Raw genomic sequence first — 27,908 nt, forward strand, 5'->3', positions numbered from 1 at the left:
ACCTGCGGGGCTGCACGGCCCGGCCGGCCATGGCCGCGCTCCTCGGCCTCGGTAAGTGCGGGGGGCGGGAGGGGACCCCAGCCCCGCCGGGACCCGAGCCTCCCCATAGCTCCTCTCTGTGGGTTCCCCTTTCGGCTCCATCCCCTCTCCTGCTCCTGGGGAGCCTCCCAGAGACCTGTCGGGATTCGCACCGGCTTGGACAGGGTCTGGCAGCCCGGCCCCGGGGAGCGCCTCTGCAGCAGGGGTGAGGTAAGGCACGGCAGGGCGGCGGTGAGGAGCCGAACCGGTGAGGAGCCCCACGGATGGGACACCTTGTCTGAGTAAACAGCCACTTGTTTGCTGACTGGAGAGTGCTGGGTGCTGGCGGTGCTACATGGAGCGCTGCTGACACTTCCTTTGGGTGTGAGTGGAAAAACAGGGAAAATCGACAAAGCTGGCACAGAAGGATTTGGTAGAAGAGAATAAAATGAGACAAGTATATTTTTATTTCTGGTGAGGTTTTTGTTGTTGTTGTTTATTTATTTATTTATTTATTCTTCCTCTTCTCAAAACCCCACTATTGTAAACTTGTATTCCATTGTCAAAAATATTTTGTATGTAGTTCTTCCCGAGCTCTTGTTAGAGTAAAATTGTCCTTTATTGCTTTTCAACTATATTCAAAGTATATTCAGCTGTAGTTTGCCATTCTCCTTTGGAGCTAGCTATCTTGCTGGTCTTGCCATTGGATAGAAACCACAGCTTTGTTTGATATTTTTCATTATTACCTGGCAGAGAATAATTCTGCAGTCTCAGAACTGGGAAATGTAATTCCTCAGTTCCCAATCTGCAAAATGCAGGTGCTAAAATGTTCTTTTTTTTCTCCCCTTTTCACTTTAGACACCAGATTCTACAGAACATGGAATTTTACACCTATACAATGAATCAATAGTCACTTGCATAAAAATACAGACATCTGTAGAAAGTTAAATATATGTGTCTTCTTGTCAAAATGGGTCCCTATAAAAGTTTTAGCTACGAAGATGCCCTGAACTCTTTTAAGCAGGAAACAGTCAGTATTCCAAACACTAGAGTAAATAACTAAAGTGAATGACTAAAGTAATAACTGTAAATTTAAGCAATTGTATAAGCTATAGTGCACTGGATTCTAAAATCATATAGGACAGTGTTTCATGTGTACCTCTGGCAGTGTACCCCTCCGTACTGCTAAGGAAACAAATGACACATCCATAATATATCATTAGACCTAGCGAAGCCCTTTCTTAGACTGAATTGCCTTCAATCATCAATTATGCTACTCAGCTCTTTATTTTGCAAAAGCATATCCTTGTTTTTGGGGGCACAGTTTCCAGGTGGGTTTGAAATAAGCAATAGTCTGAAATAATCCTTATAAAGGAGCAGGTGCTGCTAGTTGGCTGCTCAGTCAGTCCTAGTTTGAGTATCCATTTTCAGCCGCTGCTCCTCGAAAGCTGTTGGAACAGGAGGGAGACAGCACAGAGTCTTTGTGCTGCAAATCCTAATCAGATGCATAAATCTTCTGTTACATCAGTACCTACAAAATAGCAAATGATAATCCAGCAAAGTACCTTTTCTTCATAAGTTCCTGCATTTGTAATTTTGTATTGTCTTATATAGAGAGTCATTTTCACCCATTAAGTATTTGACAACATTTTTTCTTCTGTCATCTGAATAAATAGTGAGTAATTTCACAGTTAGACCTTTTGGAGACAGTTGCAGAACTAAAATGTTGTCTTAATCAGCCGAAATTGTTCCTATGGATGGGCCAGCTGCCCATTCCTCAATGTCAAGAGGCAGGAGCTGTTTCTATCAATCAGTTTTCAAGGTTCACATACAGACACAGCCTAAAAGAGTATTTCAGGCTGGAAGTCACTGAAATCATCACCAGTCTTGCATAGATCTGAGAACTGGCAGGAATATGCACAACTGAGGAAGGATTAGCACCGGCTATAATAAGCGTATATGGCCTCTTTGGCTCGTAGGGACACTAGATGCTGTTGTACCTGTCAATTATAAAGTATTAAATGTTGCTTTATATTTATCAACATGCATCCAGAAAGTGTTCCCTACAGCAGCACTATTATATCACTGGTAAATATCATTTCCAGAAGGGATGTCATCACTTCTAAACAGTACTGGCTCTTTAAGATTATTTAGATGAATATTTTATATGTAATTTCTTACTCTAAAATGTATCATTGGAAAAATTTAATTTCTCCCAGTAGGGTCTGGACAAGTCTTGAAGGAATATTTCATGCCTCTTGCACATGATGTTTAAGGGATTAAACACTGCTGGAAACTACTCAAATTCCATATGAATTTACCTAAACATGGGGGGGGGGGGGGAAAAAGGACACTTGGTCTGGAAGATGCTGTGTCCTTCAACAACTGAGGAAAACACTCGCATCAGGTGTTCAGCAGCTAGTTTGATAAAGCCTGAAATCAGTGTCTGAAGCTTAGTTTTATAGAAAATAAAGGCATGTGGTTACAATTTAGAAGTTCTGTTACCATGGGAATGTTGATGAAACCCCAGGTGATTTTTTTTTTTTCTTTTCTTAGCAGGGCAACTTAATTTTCTACTGATAAGTCACAGGTGGTGATGCTTTAAAATTTTTTACCTTGAAACCTCCATATCAGTCCTCAGTTTCAGAACTTTTTTATGCAATTAACAGGCTCAGTGCCCCCAGGGAAGCAGATAAAGACATAAACTGGGAGTTGGTGTTTTCAAGAAATAATGAATCTGTGAAGTAAAAACAAAGAGAGTGAAGAATACTCTATAATAAAATAAAATTGCATTTTTTGTCTAACAATTGTATACCTGTCAAATCTTTCACATAGTTTATTCACAGGAATTCCAGTATAATCTAGCTTGGTGAGATTTCATGCAAAGAAAATGCTGTTTCCTCTGAATTTTATACTGTTTTTCTTTGTGTAATTTATTATGTATCTTAGAACTGCCGTAATTTTAATATGTCTGTGCACTGATGTCATATATAGCTATGGTTGATGTTATAATACTGGGGTAAAACAATGCAAAATATGCCACACTGCAACTTCAAAAATTTAAATTTAATTTTCGAGTTGCAAAACTGAGGAAAAGATTTCTTCTGTTAAAAAGTAACTTGACAGAAAACTTGAATCTATAGATAAACTACAGTAAATTCTATTTTTGTAATCTGTAAAAAGGGAAAAGGTGTAAAGGAAAAAGGTCAGTACAATATCTGCTGTATTAACTATATAACACTGTATTCTGTTTTCACAGTTTTGTTCATGTATTTCCCATGTATATCTACTGTCCAGACTGCTGACTGTCTGCATTTGAGGGAGCAGTGTATAAATGCTGCAAATGGATGTGAGAGTGTCTGGAATGTTGTTGAAGATGCATGCAATATTTCAGGTAATTCTTTATGGTGTACGCATCTTTATTTTGAGTTGTTGTATCATACATATTCATAGTTTATCACAGTATTGCTGTGGTAACTGAATGTATCAATGAGATTTCAAAGAGAAAATTATGACAACAGACAGACAACTTCTGAAATCCTTGACAATGGCTAATGCTATTTTTACTAACAGTCATATTGTCCTTTCAGTAAGGTGATAAATGAAATTTCTGTACTATGAACAAAGTCAGAGTCTGAACCAAGTCAAGAAGTCTGAATTCAGCAGAACTTATGCTCTTATGGGATCCAGTTAAACAAAGCCAGTGTGCAGCTGGAAAAAAGTTCCAACTTTGTTTTACATAATTTAGAAGAGTTGATCTGCCCCCTCCCTGGAGGTGTTCAAGGCCAGGGTGAATGGGGCTTTGAGTAACCTGACCTAGTGGCAGGTATCCCTGCCCATGGTACGGATGGAATGAGATAATCTTTAAGGTCCTTTCCAACCTAAACTGTTCTGTGATTCTATAATCTCACACAATACCCAAAACAATATAGTAGTTACTTATATTCTTAAATATTGCACTAGAATAAGAAAATAATCCCATAAAGAAAGCCTCAAAGAAAGTTGTGTTTTAGGGAAGCACACTGTAATTCTTCAATGAATAGTACCTACGTGTCACAGTAATTCAATTGCAGGGTAGTATGATAGTATGATAAAGTGCAGGTTATGACACGGTTAAGCCTCCTTGAATTGTTAAACAGATTCTCACATAAATGAGGGCAGAAAATCAGTTTCTTTCTCTGTTTATTGCACTTCCAATATCTGATGCTTTATTTCCAAATAAACTATGTTTTAAGTAGGGAAAGACCAGGTATTATAAGTTTGACCTGAAACTCATCCTAATCTCTGTGGTTGTTCAGATGAAACTGTTCCTTTCTCCAAAGGCCTGTTATCTTCTTGAACAATTCTTGGCTATCATTTACCACCTCTCTCTTCCTTTAAATCCGTCCAAGACCTTGCTGTTAAATTTTAAGTGTTCATCTTCCAGGTGCTGTTGTACTATAGTCTGATAATGTCATTAGACCAAGCTAGTAATGACACCTTTTTTGACTGATAAATGTCAAGGGCCTTGATTTGCTGCTACATTGCTACATCAGCACTAGCAAATGATAAAGACCAGGGACTCTTTTCTGACTGAATTCACCTGTCGTGGGCAGGATGTAGAGGCATCTGTATCTCCATGGAAACCTCCCTTCTGCTTATAATGACATTATTTGAACAGAACCAGCAATGTCGTGATGCCGTAATCTGTTCTGAGCCTCAGCAGCAGCAGAGTTGACAGTGGGAATGCCCCTCTGTCTGTCTTGATGTCACGACCTGATCCCACATTTGGTTTGTGACGGAAGCCAGGTAGCAGAATTTGCTTGGCTTCGTGGGCAATAAGCCATTGCTGAAACATTCACCTGTAGTGTAATCTGCCTGAATGCCTCTGTCTGTCTGATTTGTTGCATAGATTTGATGGCCCAAATGTCCCAAGGCAATATTTAAAATAATTAAAACAGAAAATTCTCTGAGAGGTCCTTCTTAGTGTGTCTTTTTCCAGATACTTATCTGCTTTGCAGATAAAAGTAAAAGTATCTGAATACTTTAAGAATAGATGGACTAAATGAAAAATACATGATAACAGTTACAACAGTCCCCAAAGAAAATTAGTTTCAGCCCAGGTTCTATTGAGTTCTTAAATATTTTATGTGAAGTGAAACAGTTTCAAAAGATATGGTGGCTGTTTGGAAAAAAAAAAAAGGTAGTATTGGAATATGCAGTACTTTCAGGTTCATGGATGAACTGTAGGAATGGAAAAGGCCCTTCAGTTCTGAGCACAAATGTGTTACTTGAAGGTAATAGCCAATGGGGCAAATATTTGTTTTGTTGGTTTCTTTATGCAAAACCTAATTACTCCTGCTCTGTGGTACGAGTTCAGTAACTCAGTCCCTCAGACTGTAACCTCAAAGTTAATTGCGTGATTATCAAGACCTCTATCTTTTGCTCTTCAGAGCAGGTCTGGGAACACTCTCCAGGTGACTGCCTAAGTCACTCCTTTTCCTATCAAACTTTCGATTGCTGTTTCCCTACTACTACAACAGCACTTCCAGAGTCTCAGTTTGTAGTCCTCTGAGTCCTATCCTTCTTCTACCTTTTGGGTTTTTTTGGTTTGTTTGTTGGTTTAGGGTTCTTTTTTTCTTCTGTTATTTCACTGAAAAAAATAAATATTTCTGAGCTCTGATTTAATGAGGAGTATAAATTTTCTTAATTTTTCTGAACTGAAAACATCTGTGTTCAAAGAAAAAACCTCAGACCACTTAAATTTTAAGGAATCTCATTTTGAATTAGATTTGGATGAGTTCAGTTTTCTTACAATAACGGAATATTGAGGTTGGAAGGGATCTCTGGAGGTCTAGACTGTGGTCTCACCAGTGCTAGAGGGGAAAACCAAGGACTTTTCTCTGCAGTCTTCAACTGCAGTTCCTACTGAGACAACTGAAGAGCTGACTATTCAAGAACAGAGATTATCACTCTGGAAGTGTCAGCTTCTACTCTGTCATGCTTCTATTCGTGATCCCGTGTACATGAATTATGCACTTATAAATAAATCTAATTATGGGTAATGGTTGCCAAATATTAGGTTAAGTGGGCATTTTTTTTGGAAATGCCTTGGAAGCATATGTGTAAGATAAAATATATTACCTAGAACTAATCACTGGTAAAACAACAATAATTGAAAACCAGCAATAAAATCTTTTCTGCTGTTCATCACAGCTGAATCAATACAGTGTACACACAGACCAATACTGATAATAGGTTATTTCTACAGAATTTTCAAGAAGTCAGGCAAGGGAACCCCATAAATCTGATGTGCTTCCTGATTCTATCTGTGCCGTTTGTATGTTCATAGCCCCACAACCTTCCCCTCACCCCTGGTTGTCAGCTGCCGTGACTCAGCTCACAGCACATGGGGCCATTCTGAACACAGCCCTGTGTCTGACTTCTGACCATGACATGTTAGTGTCATGAACACAGGTGAGCTAAGTGAGACTGGGGTGCTGTATAAGATATACTGGGTTTTGTGGGTTTTATTCTTCTACCTTTATTCACCTCCACTCTTGAAGTGTGCTCGGGATCTTGAAGAAGAAAGTCATAAATTTTGTCAATAAGCTAATTTTTACCCGAGCCCCTCCTGATCTTTGTTGTTCTTTTTCTACCCATGAAATTTGTTCTCCTGAAATTCTTCTATTATCCCTTACTCCATAAAACATAGACGAGAATATCTGCCCACCTTCTGAGCCTCCATAGTTCCCATGTCTCCATATTATTTCCACCCTAGTTTCTTGGTCACGGTGTATTTTATATCCATGACCTTCAGTAGATCTTCTGATCTCCTTGGCTACTGAAAGTGTGAGGTCTAAGGGTCGAGGTCATGCTCTACTTCTGAAAATGCAGGAGGCAAGTTGAAGATGTGGCTGGAGAGATACAGGCAAGCCCAGGCACTGTCACCACCTCCTTTGCTAATACAAGGGGTGAAGTGGGAACAGAGGCTGGGAACTGCAGCTCTTGCTGGCCTGTGACATTCCCCTGTAGCAGTGCATTTTTTGATACGCCCCCAAAGCCTCCTTAGCAACAGCAACTGAAGAAAGGGCAGTGCAGACACAGTCTGAAAAAGGGGTGGCAGGATGTGGATGTGCGTTCTGGAATAGCTGATTCTCGTTCCTTCAGGCGCAGGCAAAATGCAGTTTCCTCTTCCAGAACTTTGCCTAGATTGCTTTCCACTGCTATTTGTGACAGCAACATATAAATGATGTTAAAACTCTAATCACGTTAAATCTTGCCCATGGTGGTAGTGACACATAGCTTCTCACTTTTCAGTTTTACTGGAGTGCACAGTCTCTGCTGCTCCAGGCTAGCGGGGAAGCAGCAAGGCAGGAAGCCAGACAGCAGCGTTCGCAGGGCAGAGAAAATAGCCAAAGTGCTCGGTAGATTAAAACTGATCCTCGTGCAGCCCTGGGATCTGGTTGGATCTAATGAGCCACATACTCCTTGTCTGACATATTGCGAGACACTATCTATGAGGTGAAGAGAGCAAATGTGCTGGTTTGGGTACCTGCTTACCTCTTTTGACAAGGTAGATCATGGCTTTAACAAAATAAAACTTTCTTAAATGGTATTAAACTGCTTCTTATGTAACATTCTTAAGTAATGTGTAACTTTCTTAATAATAAATAATAAAATACTTTGAAAAAATTTTAGCTTATAAAGTGGAGAGTTGATTGATTTACCTTTGTACACAAACTAGTATATACTCTTTGTTACACATACAAGGAAAATATGACCTGACAGCCTGTGTGAGTGTCTTTGTCATTGAGTCCAAGTGCACACACAAGCAATGGGCTTAAAACTGGGCTGGTAAGCTAGAGTTTCTGCATATTTTTTATGTTAACTTCTCCTTTATTATTAAAAAAACCCTAAAAATCAGAGTATTCTTGGACTAATTTAAATTTGTTATCATTCTCAGACAATGAAGTGGTTCAGTAGAGTAGCTGTCCAAGGGTATATCCAAATGGCACTTGCAGGCTCATGCTATCCTGACATGAGTTAGAGAATCTGACTTAGTGCTGACATCTCCTCAGCCTGGGGTTAGCATCACCATTATCACAGGACTAGGTCTGCCATCTGTGTCCTCTCCCTCACACTCTGTTACATGGCAGTGCCTTAGCCTACACTGTGAATTCCTATCCCTATACCAGGCACCTCATTTCTGCACAGGACCAAGATCAGTCTCTCAGGGCCTCAGTTCAGGATGTGCCCCTCCACTCCTTTGCACCTTTTCAGTTTGGTCTCTGTCCCTCATCTGCTTAGAATAAAAGGTATGCATTAAAGGTTTTATGTACCTTGTAAATGAGAACAGATATTCTGGCAATGGATCAGATGAAATAAAAGAAGGGAATATTGTGCTTGCAACTTTATTATATTACTCTGAATATTATTTAAAATTTGTAAGTTATGACAGGTTTTCAAACAAAATTAAGTGCAAGCCATCTTCTGTTGGCAAAGCATATTATTTTTGTGCTTCAATTGAATTGTTTTATGTAAACATATCACTTAAGCGCTCGTAAACATTAACAACGTTATAATTTTAGTGGTGAGTTCTGGGTAATAAGTGCAAGGCAGAAGACACTCTTGGATGTAATAGAATCATCCAGGTCCAACCTGATGAATACTCAGAATTTAAAAACTGTGTCTGCACTACTGACAGTATCTGTAGCAGCACACACAAAGTTTTAATTATGAAGACCAAACTGAGTAATTTTGTAACCCCCATTTTAACTGGATTCAAATTTCTTTACATATTTCTCAAATCTGAGAATTCCTCTGCCAAATGAGGTTTGTCTTTTCTATGATATTCACACTCCATATGAAAGAAATGCCATATCTGCTTTAAAATAAACAAAACCAATTAAATGTATATGATAAATTCAGATAGTTTCTAAGGCTCTTGCTCTATCCACTGGAAAGCAAGAGTGAAAACACAATGTGTGTTGAGGGCTACTCATTGCCTAAGGAGGTTTGAGCACCATTGGATTTAGGTTATAGAGAGACAGATCCAGCCACCTTATGAAGGTGTGAGGAAATGGGGATGCACAGTGGTGCAGTTGTGTCACGCTGTGTGGCAGGAGCACCTTTACTACATCTGGGAGAGGTTAATGGATATAGGAAACATAGTCACCACCTTCATAAAGCTGTACATAATATATAAAATGCATCTTTTAAAATTTCTGTTGTAATCAATGGGTCCAGCTCCTCTCAGTTCATTTTATTATTCTGAGAACTCTTATCCCTTCAGAAAGCCTGTCTGTAATTGAGAATTACTCAGTGGACGAAGAAATTGCAGTTTGTGACCCAGTGTCTCCTGGCATAATGATTAGCAAAGCTAACACAAGAGAGCTAAAATCAGCCAGTGAATGAGAGTCTGGAAAGTTGATTCATGGCACTGATCCATTACTCCCTGCTGGCATCAAACAGCATACATCAAATAGTAGTAGAATATATGGCTTTATTGCAGGGGAAATAATATCCTGATCTGTTACTCCTTTCCCCAAACAAGAAGGATGCATATCTAAAAACTGACATTGATGTCATTGGAGCAGTTGCTTTTGCTTCTAGCAAAATGAAGTAATTTTATATTTTTTTGCTGATTGAGATGACATTTCTCACTAGCATAGAAAAAAAGTTCATATGGGGTTACACTAGCGTTGAGTTTACCTACAAAGGATAGCATATGGTGTTGGTAGGTACTTTCATGAGTAATTCTCCCTGTCTAACTTAAATTGCTATTTCAGGTAATGAATGAACCATCTGCTGGCATTGTGATTTTCTCTTTACAAATTATGCATTGGATTAAGATGATAATCCATGATATGTCCAATCTGTAGGTGGTTAAAATTATGTGAAATGTATCCCTTTATATGCAGTAATTTTAGTGAAGATTTCTTTTACTACTTTTTTGCAGCTGAATTGTTAAAGGGGACTGTACTATACAGATAACAACACACAGTAAGCATGAGAAAGATTCATTAGTCTGCAAGACTCTGAAATTATTCTGTGTTTACTTACAGCTCAGAATGAAACTAGAGCTGTTTCATTCATTGTATTGCATTAAGACAATTATCCTTTTCCTGTGTTTTGTGCTGACCTGTGATGATACTCCATCTTCCATTTGATTTATATCTCTGTTCGTACCTATTTGTACAGAATATTTGGAGTCTTTCTCAAGATCAGACACTGAACTGAGTTTTAGGCAGCACAGAAACCCCAAAGACAAAAGGCACTCAGAAGAATTGGAGAACGATTGCCGTATTGCAAAACAACACTGTCGAGAGGACCCTTCCTGCTTTGCCCTGTACAGGAGCTTCCAGAGAGCATGCCAGGCAGATGCAGCAAAGTGCAGGTTTCCAATGGTCAACCAGGAGTGTTTGTCAGCATGGAAAGAACTGATGAAAACAGTGCTGGGACAGTGCAAGTGCTCAGAGCCACTTCAGATGAGATGCATTAAAATATGGAAGGGAATATTTAACAACCGTTGTTTACAATACTCTCAAGAGAGCCAAGCTTCAGCACCCAGTGGACATGATGACAACAGTGATGATGATGACTATAATGCTGATGTTGATGATGAGAAGAATCTGGTCACTGACACAGGTTAGTGTTATTCCAGCAGTCTGGAACTACATAACAGTAGAGTCCACAGTCAGTAAGAAAGGTTTTCTTAATCATTTGCACTTTAACATTGAAAATGAGTTCATTTTAAAAGGCCTGTTTATAAATGAACTCACTATATGATAGAAAAATGATAGCCTGGATGCAAATACTCCTGTCCTTCAGTATGTTAATTTGATACAACCTGATCCAAATCAGTCCATTTTAGCTTTTCTTTATGACTAGAAACAGTATAAGATCATTAACAATAATTTTCTAATAGCAAAAATTGTCAGCTTGCCTTGACTTCAGGTCATGACAAGCAGCTGGTTCAACTTGAAAACTAGTCCACTGATGAACACATTTAAGGCCTTTGGCTTTTATTTATTCACAAGAAATCTGACTTTATAATGCAGTGAGAAACTCTAAAAAACTCTTCTTGAGTTCACAGGTTCTATAATTATGTAAAGAATGTTATCAGCAACCTTTAATAAACTGCACTTTGATCCCAGAACTTATGAATATATGTAGTAGAGGGTTTAGAATTTGTTAATGAGTTCTACTCAGTGAAACTAATTTGTTTTATTCTTGTTCATTTTTACTACTGGCACTATGCAAGCAAGACAGCCAATACTTTAAAGTTAAAAAGCTAAGCTGAGACATTATTTATCACTTATGCCTGTATCTGTGTCTTTTTTTTCTAGACAATATTAGTATGGAAACCAAATTACAATGGGGTTTATCTGCTCTCTCGAAACAAGGTAAGTCTGAATTTACTTATGAATCCTTATAAATCATTTTAGTTCTGTTTTCAGATAGTGTACAATGTACCTCGAGATTGAAACTAATACTTTTCATTCAAATGAGTGAGCAAGGAGTCAACAGATTCAACATATTTTTAGTTAAGACACTGAGTAGATAAGAACTCAAAAATGCCAGGTAATAATCATGATCCTGTTAAATTTACAGAGGAAAATCTTATCCCATAAACATTTTAGGGGCAGAATTTTTTTGATATTTTTGGAAGGGTTACAGTGCAGTCTAGAAATATCTAAACTAACTTTGAAAGCACAAAAATGCCATTTATATTCTCTTCTTCATTACTTATTACGTAGCCTAGCATAACGATGGAGATCTCAGCAGTTTCAGGAGGGTTGCTTATGAGGGCCAAGCAGTGGAAGAGAGAAGTATGAAGATTACACAATAGGCTTAAAAGAAGCATTGCTGAAGAGCTGGATCAGAATTTTTGGGAGTCAGACTTGTTTTTACTGGGAATGTTGCAGACAGGGTGACTACCGGTCATCACTTGAGAAAAATTTTCTTGTGATTTCATTTTAAAACTGTTATTCTTTTTAGTGTACACAACAAATAGAACCTGTTTGGATGTGAACAGGGAGTGCGTTGAAGATGAAGTATGTAACAAACAGTTGTCCCTGTACCTTAAAGTTTGCTCAGTAAATAAGAAGTGCAACATGGAAGAATGCCAAGCAGCCCTAAGGTCCTTCTATCAAAACATGCCTTTCGAAGTTGCTCAAATGATGATATTTTGTGATTGTATCCAGCATGATGAATCCTGCCACAGAGCCAAAGAACTTCTCCATGGCAAGCCCTGTGCAGTTACTGCAGTTCAAGCCCCATCGTGCCTGAATGTAATCCATATGTGTGAAGAGAATGAATTGTGCAGGTTAGTAGTAGAAGTATTTTGCATAGTAAGGTGCTTTTGAATAATGATTTGGTCAAATCATTTTTATATATATATGCTATATGTCTAGTGGTTAGGATGCAGCACTCTCACCGCTGCGGCCCGGGTTCAATTCCCGATCAGGGAAACTCTCCCCTGGGCAGATGGAGCTCGTCAGCCCTGTAAGGCCATCCATCTAAGAGAAGGTCACTCTAAACAAACCTACGTCCTGAGGACCTCACTGCCACTGTCCAAAGCTTGCTCGGCCCCGGCAGATGAACCTTAGGATTAAAGGGTGGGCTCAGTTCAGCACACACTGTGTCTCACCTAAAAAATCCACTGCACAGGCTCGAAGGGTAAAGACCTTTCCCAAATCTTCGTTCGCAAAGACTGGCCATACATATATCTCATCTATAACAAAATTATTTTCTGCACTGAATCTGCTGTGTTTGACATCTTCACAGATGTTTGCATCAACTGTGGTAATTCCAGAAGTAATTTCACAAGTTAACTGAAAAGATTAATTTTCAGAAAGATGTGGAATCTAGTGTGGGTTTTTCTTCCTCCAGTGTCATGACATGTAACACCATTTCTGCTGGACAAACAATACTGTTGCATATTTTCATTACCACTTTCTTCAGATAACACCTGCCCATCTGCACCTTTGCTCTCTAGCAGTTTACCCAAGTGGTGCAGCAGACTAGATGAAGTTTGTTTGGTTAATTGCCTTTTCAAGCACAGAGTCTGACCCCTTTGTACCCAACAAAGGGGTACAACCAACTTGGCCTCTTCAGAAAACTTTTGTCTTACTCCCTTTGTCTCCAGCATACCGATTCTTGCAAAAAGTTGGCCTGAAACGTGCACAGACCACCAAACTTAGGAAGAATAATGCCCTTTCAAGATTTTATTTTATGTTTAAAAAACATCCAACAGGATTAGCCCATATTTGTAGTTCTACTTAATTGCCACCATTTGTGGATGGTCAATTGGCCCACTTTGATTTTCAGTTTAGTTACCAGTTCTCTTGTGAATTAGACCTGAATTTTAGCTCAAAGCTGTGCTTAAGTTAACCTTCAGTCAGCATACCAGGAGGCCAAAAGATGATTTTGGTTTTGTACAGATTATTTAGGTTGACGTCAGTGGGAATTACCTCTTTTTATGTCAAAAGAATGGGGCTACAAATATGTGTCTGTACCTGTAATGTAATATCGTAATTGAAAATTTCTGAAGTCCCCATAATGTTCCCTGGCACTGACAATAAGTGCACATAAAGAGCAATTAGTCTATTAATTATGGCTAGGCATATCTATAAATCAGGAGATGAATAAAAATAATTCCTTAGAACAGAGGTGGCATCTGCTTTGAAAACTTTGCTTGTGTAATGAAAATAGTTACAGAAATTTCCTAGCCAGTATTGTAACAGTTCATGCTTTTCCATGTGACTTCCTTATAGCCATTACACAATATCAACACCAAATTAAAAACCTAATTTTATGATTAAGGAAAAATAATATCTTAATGTACAATATCCAAGAATTTACCTTTATCATCCCCTAACATTTAATGTAAGTGCTAATTTGTTTCTAATTAATATACACAGATTTCTTAATTAATTAATAATAGATGTTTTCTATTGTCATATGCAATGCATTAAAGGCCAATTTTATTCCATCCTAAGAGCAAATAAACTGAAGATTATTGATCTGGGAAACAAGTTATTTCTTCTTGTAATTTATCTCTGCTATCAATTAATCTTTAAGTTCAGTTGAATTACTGTACACTTTCCTGAGCCTTGGACATTTTGTATTTTGTTAGCATTCAGGGGGACAAGGGGTTGACAAAGAATGTAGATTATTTAATGTAAAATAAGTTGAGTGTTCATCCTTCCTTCACACTGCCCAACAAACTGATCCACTAGAACAGCACCTAGTATGGTTTTCTTGTGATGACTGGTCTGATTCCTCTATCGGCATTTTTTCTGAGTATCAGAGACTGTTGGAATTCACACTGTGTTTTGCTGGGGAAATTTCCACAGGTGCTGATTAGAAGAGCAGTTGCTTTTTCTCAAAATCAGAGCAGAAATTAGGCTAGCTATCACTGAATATTGCAATTTTTGAAGGCTTAAGTGGTAACTTGGAAATACACTCTATTTTAATGGTGATCCTTAAATGTCTTTTCTTGAAATCACAGTTTTTACAGTGTCATTGTATACTTCTTTTCTTCTTTTTTTTTTTTTTTCCACCAGGAAAAAATACACATCTTTTCGGTCAAAGTGTTGGAGACACGTGACAAAAAAATGCTACGAGGATGAAGCTTGTCTTGAAACTTTAATCAAGGATGACATGCCCTGTTCTGCAAATGCTGATTGCAAAGCAGCCTACATTAGCAACTGGGGCACAATGCTGCACGTGGAGTGTACCTGCCAGAATCTGCCTCCCATGGAGCAGTCTTTGTGCAAGCTCTTCCATCACATGCTTCACAGCAAATCCTGCTTCAGTGAGTTACGTGAGTAACACGTAAAACCTCTAAGAATAATTATTTTTAAAGAGTATTAAGATGGTGGCTTTCACCAGATCTTTACTATATCTTTGATACCACAGATTTCAGCAAGATTTATAGCTGCAGCTTTTTTTAAAAAAAAGTCCAAAGCCTTCCTGTCGTTGGCTTAATGTTGTACTTTGGTACAGTTTTTTACAAATAATATGAGGCAGGATGTTGGTTTTCTTTCTTTTCTTCTTGGAGTCTAAATATTAGTCTACCTTACGCTTATTTAGCAATAGACTTCATTCCACAGAAAATACTTCAATTATTTAATAGGACTTTATATAGGAATGGAGGCTTTAGGATTTGGTCTGCTCTAAAAACACTGGCCTTAACTCAGGTGAAATGTATGCACTTTCTCAGAACCAGTATCACCTTTTATGTGCTAAATAAATCAGCTACTTATTTTTGTTAAATATAAAGGTCCTTGCCAAGTCTTTAGTTAAGAGAGAATTGCTAATGCAATAAATGGCATTGGGAACAAATATTAATGTTTTAGTCTGAATCAGGAGTGTGCCTTTCAAGCAAAGCTCCTGTTTGTCCCCTCTCATAGTGTCATGGGTCACATCATGGTGTGGTTCTACATCACAGGGTGGTTTTCCTGGATTCCTGCAGCCTAAAACTGAACCTGAGGGTTCATCTGTTACCTCTGCAATGCTCCAGCTACACTCCAGATTGTCTGGTCCATTGACCAGATCAAAGATCAGAATATCCTCCTCTCAAATCTCTGATCTATTACACTAGCTACTTTGCTATATAAATCCTCTTTATTACCTGTTAGTGCATCATACCCTATGCCAGTCATCTTCTACATGTAATTATATATATTCTCAAACTAGCTTGGGAGAGGTAACTCTATCTAAATATTACAATGAAAAGCAATGGCTTTTTCATAGTTCTATCTGATGGACTGCCTTTTGAAAACATATTAATTGTGTGCATTCATTTCATTGAAGGAATTAGCTGCTTTTTTAATTCTAGTGACCAAAATGTTACCACTGATAAGAGTGTAATTTTCTTTCTTGTCACTCAAAGTCTCTCCAGAAATTATGATAAAGTTGCTGAAACACTGCCCTTAATTTAGTTAATCATTACTCAAACTCAGACTCTGAGAAAATATTAAAAAACATATAACAACTCCCCTGAAAAAGCAGGGGACACACTTAGATTTGAGACTACTAGCAGTGATTTTGCTTTTGAATGTTGCTTGTTTGTTTGCTTTACAGCTGAATTTAATGGTCCAAATGAGTGAAGACATTGTTGTATTAGTTATTTCTTTACCTACAAAACAAAAAATATGATCCTCATGTCGGAATAATTAAATAATTCCTCATGAGCTTTGCCATTCCCTGAAGCAGCCTCAGGATAAAATGGTTTGAGGTTATTTTGTGATCGAAACTTCCCTAACCTAATTGAGATTGAAGAACAGAAGCTTACATGCTCATGTGGTGTAACAATTTCCTGGTAGTTAAACAAAACTCGTTTAGGGAAACAGGACCTTGGGCTGAGTAAAGGATCAGTACCTACTCTACACTTGCAGGTTATTGTTAATCTCGCTGCTTTTTTTATCTAGATGTCTAGTTGTAATGCAGCTAAACTGATTATGGTGATGAATATGGGTTTTATTATAAGGCACAATTTTAATACCATTATCTGCAAGGCAGCTCGGAGACATGGAGTGACTGCTCTGTTGCAGAGTCCACCCATCCCCGTCTGCTAACTCATTCATCTGGTGAGCGTGAACTTTGGGATGACTTTCACTCTTATACTGGCAGTGATTTTTAATACTGAAGTCTTTCTGAATAGGCAAATACCCAGGGCTAGGAAAAGGGATCTTTACCTCTAGAACTGGTGTGAACAGACCCACAAGTGGTGTTCACACCATCTCATCTTCCTAATCTTGTATGGCACTGCCTTTGCTATGAGCAGATGCTCTCGGGGCTGTGCTTACAGGATTGCATTTGCTGCAGACTCAGTAAAAGGCAAGAATTGTGACTGGCTGCTATATGAGGCAGAAGCGCAGTGTGGATCAGTGCCAATGTAGGATTGGTGTCACAATAGGAATAGGCAAAAATCTCAGTGAGAGAAAGCTAAAATTGAAGCTTCCAAAATATTTTAACTCTGGGTTGTACCTTTGGATCTCACAGAAAAAAAATAAATTGCAGGTAGGTTTATCTGTTTTTATTTGGACAATGTTCCAGGCTGAAAATGTGAGCCTTTCTTATATTGTTTTCATTCCTAAAGGGAATAAAAATTTCTCAGTTTAGAGTTCATGTGAGTGACCATGCACAGTCTTGTATGGTTTAGCCTCCTGCTCTGTAAATTGTTCTACTTAGGTAAACCCTCTGTTTTTCATTTCAACAAAAGATGCATATTTTCAGATACATTCATGAAATCATGCCCACTACGAGAATAGGCCTTTGTGAAAAAATTTATTGATGTCTGTCAACTCGGAGAATAAACTGTGCGGTTTGGAAATTACTTCTAAGTACAACCTATTTCTCATCACTTTTATATTGGTTTGATGGGCCCAGTTCTTCTGGTGGGCCTCTTTTTAAAATAGTTTATGTGAAAAGAGAACTTAAGCTGTTTTGTGGCAGAGAATATTTTCAAAGTGTGCTTGTCCTCCATAAGAAAAACTACATGGGAGGTTTAACTGAGATGGGAAAGGAAAAACTGTTATGCACTCATTCAACTTGTTCATCGAGTATCAGTAAACAGTATTTTTTAAAACTCCCTTTACAAATTCTGTGGTGGTTATCAAAATATCAAACTGCAATAGTCACCTAAATTATTTTTTTAAGCAATATTTTGAATGGGTAATTTCTTTCCAATATTCAGGTCAAATTTCCATTCAGAAGAATGGTTTTGGCTGGGTAAATACAGAAATGCCAGGGAAGAAGCCTTCTGGAGCACAGCTCCATTCTTCTGCAATTAGTGGTGAGTTTGGGCAAGTCACTCCATAATTTCCATAGAAGTACTCTTGAAATATCCCTCATGTATGATAGAAAAGACTAAAGGTTGGGTCCCTTGGGTGGGTTCAGGCAAGTGAGCTCGACCTCTTCCTGTCCTGTTCAACCTGGGTAGCTCCCTACTTGTTTGGCTTAGCTTATATAACCACAAAATAAAGTTAATGAGACTGAACCAATTTCTCTGATAAGTGGTTTTGAAATAGATGTCTCATGATCACTATATTATAATTGGGGAAAATTAAGCTATTAAACCTTCCAGAGCCTGACTCTCTGTACAGTCATTAGAGAGCAGTAGTCATAATGTGTAATACAAATTATTAGCTTTGATGTCATAACTACTTTTATCTCTCTTGACTTTTTGTAGTAGTTACAACAACAAAATTAGGAACCTACAGTAAGTGGTCTGAAAAGGGGCTTGTGTTATGCTTCATCAGACTTTACCTTCTCATACTGAAGAAGGACACACAATTGTGGATCACTATATCCCATGGGCTGAAGAGCTGTATCTGCTTTTATTTCAATGCATTTACAGTAAGCAATTAAGCAACATAAAGTTAAAGCATACTGAATTAATATATAAATTTTCTCATTGTTGAAATAATATTATTTTATATTTTCTTTTGAGGGACCCAGTTACAGAGTGAGAACACTAAAGAGCTTAATGCACAAATATCAGCTCTAATGAGAATGACCTGTTCTACCTTGTGGAGGACAGATTACAATACTCCAGACATTACTAAAAATTAGTTTCCAGAATGGGTCATACAGAACACTTTAAACAGTGGGAAAAAAATAATTCAGTCTCTGGATGTACAAAATGAAGTACAAAATGAAGGGACTTCTATCCTCTCCATTCTTCAACTATTGCTGAAGTGGGCAACCTGGGAAGTATAATAATAGACTAAGGGAATGGGATTCCTGAGACCTGTATATAATAATAATGAATAATTAAGCATTTGGCCGTAGTGTTGGCATTAAAACTACTTAAGAATTATGCATGTCATCCAAGTGCTCTGTGTAGCCAGAGAAGAAAGTCAGGGACCCTCAAAAGAAGATTAATCCAATATTTTCGGACTGCATTTTCTGGAAGCATTGACTTCTTTTTGCCAAGTACAGAGGGAGCCTGAATCTCTTGCTGGAAAGAGACTCTAGTGGTTAAATAATGCAAGTTATAATACAAGAAATCCTGCTTTAAGTAAGAAAATGCAAAATGCAAGATATTTCACCCCTGTGCCTAGTTCTAACTACAGACCCTTTCAGTGGGTAAAATATATTATACATTTCCCTCAGGGATTCAGATAAATATTTGCAAAAAAAGCAGCCTGCACCCAGTTAATTGTGTTCCCACTGAAGTCTGAATACTTTCCAAAAACCTTTCCTTGAAGTCTTAACAGAACTTTGGATGGCCTTAGAAAAATAAAAAGAACGCTGACCAGCCTAAACTATGCAATAAAATATTCCTTCTATTGGAGCTGTCATGTACTAGATGGGAACTCTCTAGGCCATAAAAGTCTCATAGGAAGCCAGGCAAGGAGAACAATTTGATTCAGGATATCTACCTGATGATAAAAACCACATTGCAAATTGTTTCATAAATCCCACAGCCAAAAATCTAACCCAGTATCCTAGTAAATTTGCTAGTAAATGTGCATTACTCAAGCTGCAAAGGGAGTTATCATCTTCACAAAATATTTATCTTTAATAAAATCAAATCCCAAGAAGAATCTCAGGGTGCAGAGGCAAAACAGTTAAATTGTCAAATATGGCCTTTTGTGTGTGTGAAGGCTTTTGAAGTTATTTGCTTCTTGGCTATTTTCTGCTTGGAAAGCAGGAGATGCAATCTGCTGATGTCACTACAGTAAAATATCAGAAGAAGCCTTTACTTAGTTTGTCACTGAAAGATACAAGAAACTCTTTCACCAGTTGAAATGAATGACCATCTACAGATGACCATGCTCAGAAGAAACTCAATATTTCTTCAGCTTTTTCTTAATTTTTTTCTTCAAAAAATAACTTACTGTTCAAAAAAACAGATTTCTCTGTTCTCCTCAGCAGCATTGTGAATCATCTCATTGGGTAAGACTGCTTTAATAAAAGGAGTCTTTCATAATAAACAATAAGTCTGAACATATATACATATATCCAAATATATTTGCAAATAAATAGAACTGCAGTAGTTGGAAAAATATTATTCCAGCTTTTGGTGTAAAAAAATTATACCAGGATTCTGTAAAAATCTTGACTGGATCTAAACACATTCCCACTCTCAGGGGAGAACAGGCCAGCAGAGTCATCTGTGGGCTGATAAAACTGTGTTAACAAGATGTGATATGGTCAGAGTCATGACCATATAAAAGTTAAGGAGACTTTTGCTGTAAGCTTAGGTGGGGCCAGAATTTTATGTCATTTTGGAAACAATGTCCAAAAATCATTCCATTTTTGGAAAAAAACCTGATAAATCAAAATTTCTCCAAACTTCAAAGATATTGCATATCTAATTATGCATTTTCAGCCTGGTTTTGACTTTATCCCATGCAAATTATCTCCACAATTTTACAGATCCACATAATTTAAAAGATTGCTTCCCACACTTTAATTTGAAAAATTAAAGTGTGTGAAGATAAGCATTGACATTCATCAGCACAGAGCTTTGGAGCTAAGTTAGGGGTTTTTTTATGGAAGAGAAAGCAAGAAATACAGAACGTTTATCCTGTTTTTGTGAGATACAATAAAATTGGGCTTGACCCAAGACTGTTGAAATTAATCTCATTTTGTCATAAATTGTAGTGTTATATATTTTCTGCTGAGGAGTTGTGCTGTGCTGAGTATCTAGATAAACAAGTAATTGGCAGGGTTTATCTATAATTATACCAGCTGCTGTGGGAACTGAGATTAGTTCAGCTCCAGTGACTTTAATTTGTAAGGTATGAAACATTGTCCATCTGACTGTTTTTTAAATGTAGAAAAATGCCTGCGACAAGCTGTGGGTAGCCAAGAAACGTCTGAGCACAAGCTGGCATGATGGTTCCATGAATATGCACTGTGTATACAGAAGCAGGTAGATTTACAATAGAGTGTAATCCCACTAATTGTTGCAGCTGTTGACCCACAGTTACCCTCTACCAAGGCTCATGACTGGAAATGTCCGTGTGCCTGTGTAGGCAGCTCCAGCTAGTGCTTCACTGGTACCTACAGCCCCAGTCGTCGTGTCCCTGAGGACATCATGCAGACACGGGGGCCCTGCTATAGACCTGCCATGAGGTGAGAAGGCCCAAGAGTTTCTCATGACTACAGGCCACCTCCATGGTACAGAGCAGTGACCCCAGCACCTCACAGGCCCATGGAAACACCAGCTATCCACTTGTGTCTCTATACATACCAGTAGTTTAACCACAAAGAATATATAAAATGCAGAATTAGCTTTTCAGCCACAAAGTTTTGCCTTCTACTGGCCTCACAAATTTCCTTCCTTCTCTGCAGCTCTGAGAAAATACATGGTTTCTAGCATGATCTCATCACTAACATCCTTCTTTTGTTCCCAACAGAACTTTATCAACATCTCTTTTACCAGCAATTCACCAGAACCACAGCATTTTTTAAGATTTTGACGAAAAAATAGAAAAATTTTATTTCATTTGATCATTTAAGAGTGCTTTTTTAATCAAAATTAAACACCTCTTACAAATTTTTAAGAAAAATATCACAATGTTTCAGTGAAAATTTATTAGCCCATTTTTAACTACCCATGGCTGTTATTCCTAAAAACTTGTAAGGTGCAATGATGTTCCTAGCATTGTGGTAAGTGATGTACTTTAAAAACTTCTTTTTGCCTAAAATGTGTGTGAAATTCACTTCCACTTTAAAAAAGCAGGAAACTGTTATTCTTACAACTGCTCCTGCACTTGTAAAAAGGTTTTAAAAATGACTGTGTGTAAAATTAAGATTCAGAAACTGAAAAAAATGCCTACAAATTACTCTTTTGCAAAAACTCATTATCTTAAAGAAATGCTGTAACTTGAGAGGTGGGCCAACTGCTGATCTGGTTTTTAATACATGTTTTTAGCAATCCTGCTCTGAGAGAAAGATGGACCTCACACCTCTTTCTTCAAAAATTCACCATGTTAAATATCTTTCAGTAGGTTGCTGGATTAAATGGTATGTTCGTTCTTTGCAACTTGTGATGGTTCAGTCATTGCTTTAATTTTTGTTTTATTGGAAAACTTGAATTTGGGATAGTTTTTTTTTAGAAAAAGTGAGCACCATCGTACCATAAAAGCCAGGCAAATCCAACCCCCTGTTCAACTCCTTGCTTGCCCTGCTGTAGAATAAATATTCACTCTCTTACTGGAGCTGCTCCAGCATCCAAACAGCCTGTGTTTGTATTACACTGTATGCTACATCTGCTGCATTTATGTAGTGTATACAGAAATGCCTCATTTAGGGTTTGTGTGTGCATATGCACAAACAACACACAAGACATATAATAACTCATAACTTATTCAGAGACCAGAATTTGGCCTTCTCGCAGCCCAGATAAGTGGCCCAGTGATGAGGCCAGGAATCCATTTCTTCTTCAGTGAATGTTTCACCAGCTATGTAAGGTGGAGCAGCTAAGGCTCTCTGCATTTGAGTTTCTATGTAAATAAAACTTATTCGATTGTATAAACATGACAGAATCAGTGCAACAGGAAAGTCACAGAAAGGTCTCGTGGTTTATGTTTGCGGCTCTGCATTTATGCCCTCTTGTCAAGTCATCTAACCTCCACACATTTCCATACCATGTCCAGGGCTTGCATTACACTCTCAACTGAAATATTTCCTTCAGAATAGTTGATCAAAACTGATGGATTCATTCCTTCAAGAAAAATAAGTTTCTCCTCATTTGGAAAACAAAAGTTGAAACAGCTCCCAGTTTTTCAACAGCTGGAATTTTTAGCACATAAGCCACCTAAGTGACTTTTTGGTGAGAAGCCTAAGAGAAAGAGGAAACTGCATGGGAATGGGGCCCAGAAACACAGTTTAAATCTAAATCCCATTTTACATTAATTTAATTCTAGATCAAGTATTGCTGCACACTGTAATTATTGTAATATGTGAAAAAGGAAAAGAAGGCTAGAAGGCAAGTAGGAGCCAGGTCTGCTCTCATACACAGAAAAAAAATTAACATTTTAAAATGAATAGGGAGAATACTCTAAAACACAAATCAGAGTAACAAGCTGTTCCCCTGGAGCAGAGTAAAAGGTAGTGCTACACCTGTGAAGTGCTATTGGAGCTGGTATTTACTAAAAGAAGTCTGAAAATTTTGTACCAACTGCCAGAGTTATTCCTACCACTGACATACCATTTTAGGTGTTTTCCCTCCTTTTAATTACTTATGTCAAAATTGATAGCTATTTTAGCTTACATATGTACGCATTCCAGTTCAGATCTCAAATCTGATTCTTATTACTGGGAAAGTAAACACTTCATGTCTGTTTTCTGTTTTTTACTTTTAGGTGAAACAGTCTACATTATTGCCTACTCCTCCTGCATAGCTCTCATATTAGGAATAGTCCTGTTGACTCTCCTCAACATCAGGTAATTTGATAGGGATATTAATCACGGGTTCTAGGAAATTGGAAAAGCAGAAAATAAAATGTTTTGACTTGGTTAAGAGGTAGACACTGCGTTTGTCTTTAAAAACAGTCCCAGCGATGGAAAGAACTGACATTGTGGGTGTCAGCAGGGAAGAGTGAAATACGATGCGTATCTACAATGCCCTCCATTCATGCAGAGATCCCAGGCTTTGGGAGGTTTCATTTCCTGTCCCATGGTAGGGGAAGGTGAAATCTGAATTCAGAAATTCTGTGAGGCTACCTTCCTAGCCCCATAGCAGGCAGTAGTAATGCAAAAAGGAAATGAGAATATTCAGGATTATAACATTTAGAAACCAAACCATGAATGCTGCTATTGTAGTTAATATTCTTGCCAAATGCCATTTTTGCTGATAGGATTCTGCGAACAACACCCATCATCCCCACCATCCTCCCCTCCTACCCCCTGCCCCATATGAGAAACTGCCCACACACCAATGCTTGGTAAGAAAACAAAAATGTGCATTCACTTAGTTAAATGAATATGACCTTTTCTTAAATGATACATTTTCTTGGACCAAATTAAATGGCCAGATTTCAAGAATTACACTGTCAGATGATAGGTAACAGAACATGATGTAGCAGGAGCTACATATAGTGGAAGGGATATTGAGTCAAATTTCATTATTAAATTCAGAGGCAGATCAAAGAGGAATCATGTAGAAAAATGCAGAAGGCAAATCAAGAATATATGGGAACAGAGACTTCCTCTTTAGGTTTGCAGTTACAGGAGTATCAGCATATAAATAAAACTCAGATTTAAAGAATACAGAGGATGGAAGAAAGAACAGTGCATTAATAACAATGAAGCAAATTATTTTTTACCACAGTGTTCATCATAAAAAGAGGGGAATTTTGCCACTGATTTCAATTAAGCCAAAGTTCAAACCAAAAGCTGTACAGTTTATTGTTGAATACATGCACATTCTTTGTTTTCAGAGCCTGCAGAACAAAATATGAGTCAAGAAGTCTCTTGCCAGACCATTCTTCTGAAACATTTATGGCCCATTATAAAAGTCACAGATGAACTACTCTGTTGCTTATGCTTTTTAAGGCTATTCTTGAAAGCCAGCCTGTACAGATGCGATAATAAAATATATATTAGAAAAACTACTATAAATTATGGAATTTTGTAGTTAGGAATACAAAATATTTTTATATTTATTAGCTCATATAAAACCTTTCACAAGTCAAAAGAAAAAAAAAGGTAGAAGTGTGCTCTCTCTTATTTGCATAGATTCACAGATCTGTCCCGAGCTACACATTTCCTGTATTTTTAGATGCACATGGTAGTGGTATAAATGCTGCATCAACAGTGGCAGTCTTTGAAGCCTGCCCTTCTGATCTCAACTCATCTCGAAGAAAGAAAAAAAAAATCAAGTCAAAAACATTTTAGAGAGCTGATAAAGAGCACGTATGTGATAGGTTTGTACACTAGGCTCCCAGGTACCAGGTACCTGATGTGGTATTTGTAAGGCAGCAGTCACAGGTAGGCTGCCTGTAATTCGATGGTGGAGCACTTGGGGGCTAGGAGAAGATCAGGATTACAACCCCTTTCAGATCTAAAATGACTATCTAGACTACTGCTTTGACCCCAGAATGTTGTTGCTGGAACTGGTTTTAATTTCTCCTCCAATATGCTTCTAAAAGAAATGAGTGGGGTTTGCCATGTTTAATACAGTAAGTTTAGAAAGCATTTTGTGGTCTGAATGCCCAGTGGAGAGAGCCACTTGCTTGGGGCTGAAGTGCCTGCTTCTCAAGAGAGAAGCTATGACCCATCTCATTATCTGTGTTTCCTATTTGTTGCCTCTAGGAAAGACCCGAAGTGCCTTATTCTCCCCTTGCACTGTACTGGGAGTCATGGTCCCTAACACACCATTCTGGATCCCACTTTCTGGCTATGGGCTCTGGACTTCTCTCTGTAGCTGAGTTGTTTGGCTAGATTTAAGCTTCTATTTGTTACCAGTGAGTGGTCTTTGTCAAATCTTGGTAACAATCTGGTTCTGGTGAGCACGGGATAATGCACTGGCATTTCTTATTCCACTGTTATCAATGAGTAGCACATGTATTGTCTTGTTATAATAGCATCTGATTGATTAATTTTATTTTGAATGTGATTAATTTTAATTTTGTTTGAATTATCACTAACTAAATGTAACTCAGCTCCAGTTTTGAGTATGACAGATGACTGATCTAGGGCTAGAAATTTATGTGAGCAGAAAAGCAGGGATCTCTACTCTTTAATGTGTCTTTTGCTTCTTACTTTGGTAGCTTGTGAAATGATTAGTGTGAGAGCAAAATCTTAAGTGTGCAGTTCTGTTGGGGAAAGGTTTAGAAATTTTTAACAACTATTAAAATATGCATTTTCCCTGTCTTTATCATCTGCATAAACCAAAAAAACTTGTTCTTGTTTTGCAGTCAAATGTTTTGTCATTACTAAATCAGCATTTGAACAAAAATACAGAAAAATGCAGTTATTTCGTTAATTAAAAAGATCTCCTTTGGCAGTCCAGCAATTTGCAGTACTCAGCTCACCTCCCAACATATAGGTATTTTAAAGTGGTATATTCATATTCTTCATCCTAAAACTGTGAAGGAGAAAACTGAAAATACTGTTGAGAATATGTTCCCATCCGTGTTGGATAAAAACATTTCTTTATGTAGGAAATGTACTTATGACATGAACCTTGTGCTGGTTTTCAGTCTGACTTCAAAAAACAGTGATGCAATGCTGAAGCCTCCATGTCACAAAATTTGAAGAGAGCCATTTAAATACAGATTTAACTAAACTTTAGTCAACAACAAAAAAATCTCGTTCTTAGAAACTTTTTGTTTTCTAATTATCTTATATTTAGACACTAGAATTCCAACTCATATATGTGCTTAGACATACTCATACTCACAAACAAATATATAGAACATATTTCAAACTGAGGGTAAGTATGTGAATTACTCTGAAAGACAGCAAGATATTTAGTGGCTGTCGTGTTGCTTCTGTGATTTTACAGGCTCTCTTCATTAGAGATGAATTACATGCTTAATGGAAAAAGTACATTTCCTCCATTATGCATGCAAAAAGTATTATTGTGATCCATATTTCGTAGTGATACTGCATTCTGTGAATTGTATCTAGGTGATAGTTATTAAATAAAGGAATTTCTGCTGGGATGATCTGTATTCAGGTGATCATGATTAAACTCTGCTTCATGAACAGTTTTGTGATCATAGAATCATAGAATTGTTTAGTTTGGAAAAGACCTTTAAGATCTTTGAATCCAATCATGATGGAAGAAAAAGCAGTATTTTTGTAAGAGCTTCATCATTAAAAATATTTCCCCTGAAATATGACATCTTCCCAAATGAGGAAAATTAAGTCTCATTGATGACTTGGAATTCCCAGGACATAGGGTCATTTTGGGTAAGGATGTGGCATTTATCCCCTTTCTGTTGGTGCTAGGACTTTGCAAAGTGAAGACATGAAGACTGATAGGGCTAGAGGAAGAGAGCATAAATTTTTGCCTTACAGCACTGTCATTTGAAAGGGGGAATACTGGGTTTGTATTTTCTTTGAGATTGTTTATGTATTTTATCTGAAGATTGTTCCGAATTAATTGTGTAGAGTTTTTGAGACAAGTACACAGGAATAGCTCTTTTTTTATGCAGCATTAAAGCTACAAGGCTGTAAAGTCCAAGTCTCCACTTTTCCTGTCTTGCCACAGTGAGTCTTGAATTCTTCAAAATGAAGATTTTTCCTTGGCCATTCTCACCTGTTTGTGTGGTGAGAGAATGAGCTGCTTGGACAGACAGACGTGAGCTTGACCTTTTCAGGCTGTTGTGGCAATCGCATCCAGGTACTCTGAGTTAGATGTCAGCTCAAGCTAGTAACACAGAAGATGGATGGAAGTAGTATCAACACCGTCCCCAGAATGGTGCCATAAAACATAGAACACCATTCAGTTCTCTTAAAAATTACTGTGGGTGTCTTTCCACCAGGGAAAATACAAACCATTGCATTCAAACTAGTGAAAATAATTAACTGCAGCTTATGCTGAGGCACTTCAATAGTAGCACGGGGTAGAGAATTTTGCTGCTGACTTTGCCAAGAAATCTCCCTGATCAACATGTTGATGTTTCAGACCATATACTGAAGTCATTCAGTCTCCCATGAAGTGTGTAGGGAGTCTTCATCAGACATCACTTAGAGGGCACAGATTTCTACTCTGCTTTGGAATATGTGAAGTTAGATAATGCCTCATGGAATTTTTTTCAACTCCTACTCCCGGCTGTAGCTTTTACTGTTTAGTTAATGCAGGAAAGAAATGTTTCCCTAGTAACTTAAAAGAGATTTGTCTGTTATAAAAGCCCACAGGAATGCCAGATAAAAAGGTAATCCTAAGAAAAAGCACTCAAAATTGATTACTAGATAACAAAGTCAAC

At 37.8% G+C, this 27,908-nt stretch overlaps 1 protein-coding gene across 4 annotated transcripts; it reads left to right on the plus strand.

Moving 5' to 3' along the window:
- Positions 1 to 27,908, plus strand: GFRAL (GDNF family receptor alpha like). 4 transcript variants are annotated; one of them, XM_027644968.1, is made up of 9 exons: positions 1 to 51; positions 3,278 to 3,412; positions 10,201 to 10,647; positions 11,349 to 11,405; positions 12,001 to 12,328; positions 14,571 to 14,830; positions 17,708 to 17,806; positions 23,334 to 23,415; positions 25,285 to 27,908. In XM_027644968.1, exons 1-9 carry the CDS (start codon positions 30 to 32, stop codon positions 25,340 to 25,342), a joined length of 1,488 nt encoding a protein of 495 aa, XP_027500769.1. In that variant the 5' UTR covers positions 1 to 29; the 3' UTR covers positions 25,343 to 27,908. The 4 variants fall into 4 exon arrangements, with proteins under 4 accessions (XP_027500769.1, XP_027500770.1, XP_027500767.1 ...); XM_027644969.1 differs by lacking the exon at positions 25,285 to 27,908 and adding an exon at positions 24,752 to 24,845; XM_027644966.1 differs by lacking the exon at positions 25,285 to 27,908 and adding an exon at positions 24,411 to 24,537.

This window comes from Corapipo altera, unplaced genomic scaffold, assembly GCF_003945725.1.
Source record: "Corapipo altera isolate COAL_440 unplaced genomic scaffold, ASM394572v1 2, whole genome shotgun sequence".
Classification (NCBI taxonomy): Eukaryota; Metazoa; Chordata; class Aves; order Passeriformes; family Pipridae; genus Corapipo; species Corapipo altera.

Coding starts and splice junctions, on each gene's coding strand:
- GFRAL (XM_027644966.1), top strand. CDS start 30: ATGGCCGCGCTCCTCGGCCTCG. Junction 52..3,277: donor GGCCGCGCTCCTCGGCCTCG/GTAAGTGCGGGG, acceptor CTGTTTTCACAG/TTTTGTTCATGTATTTCCCA. Junction 12,329..14,570: donor GAAGAGAATGAATTGTGCAG/GTTAGTAGTAGA, acceptor TTTTTCCACCAG/GAAAAAATACACATCTTTTC.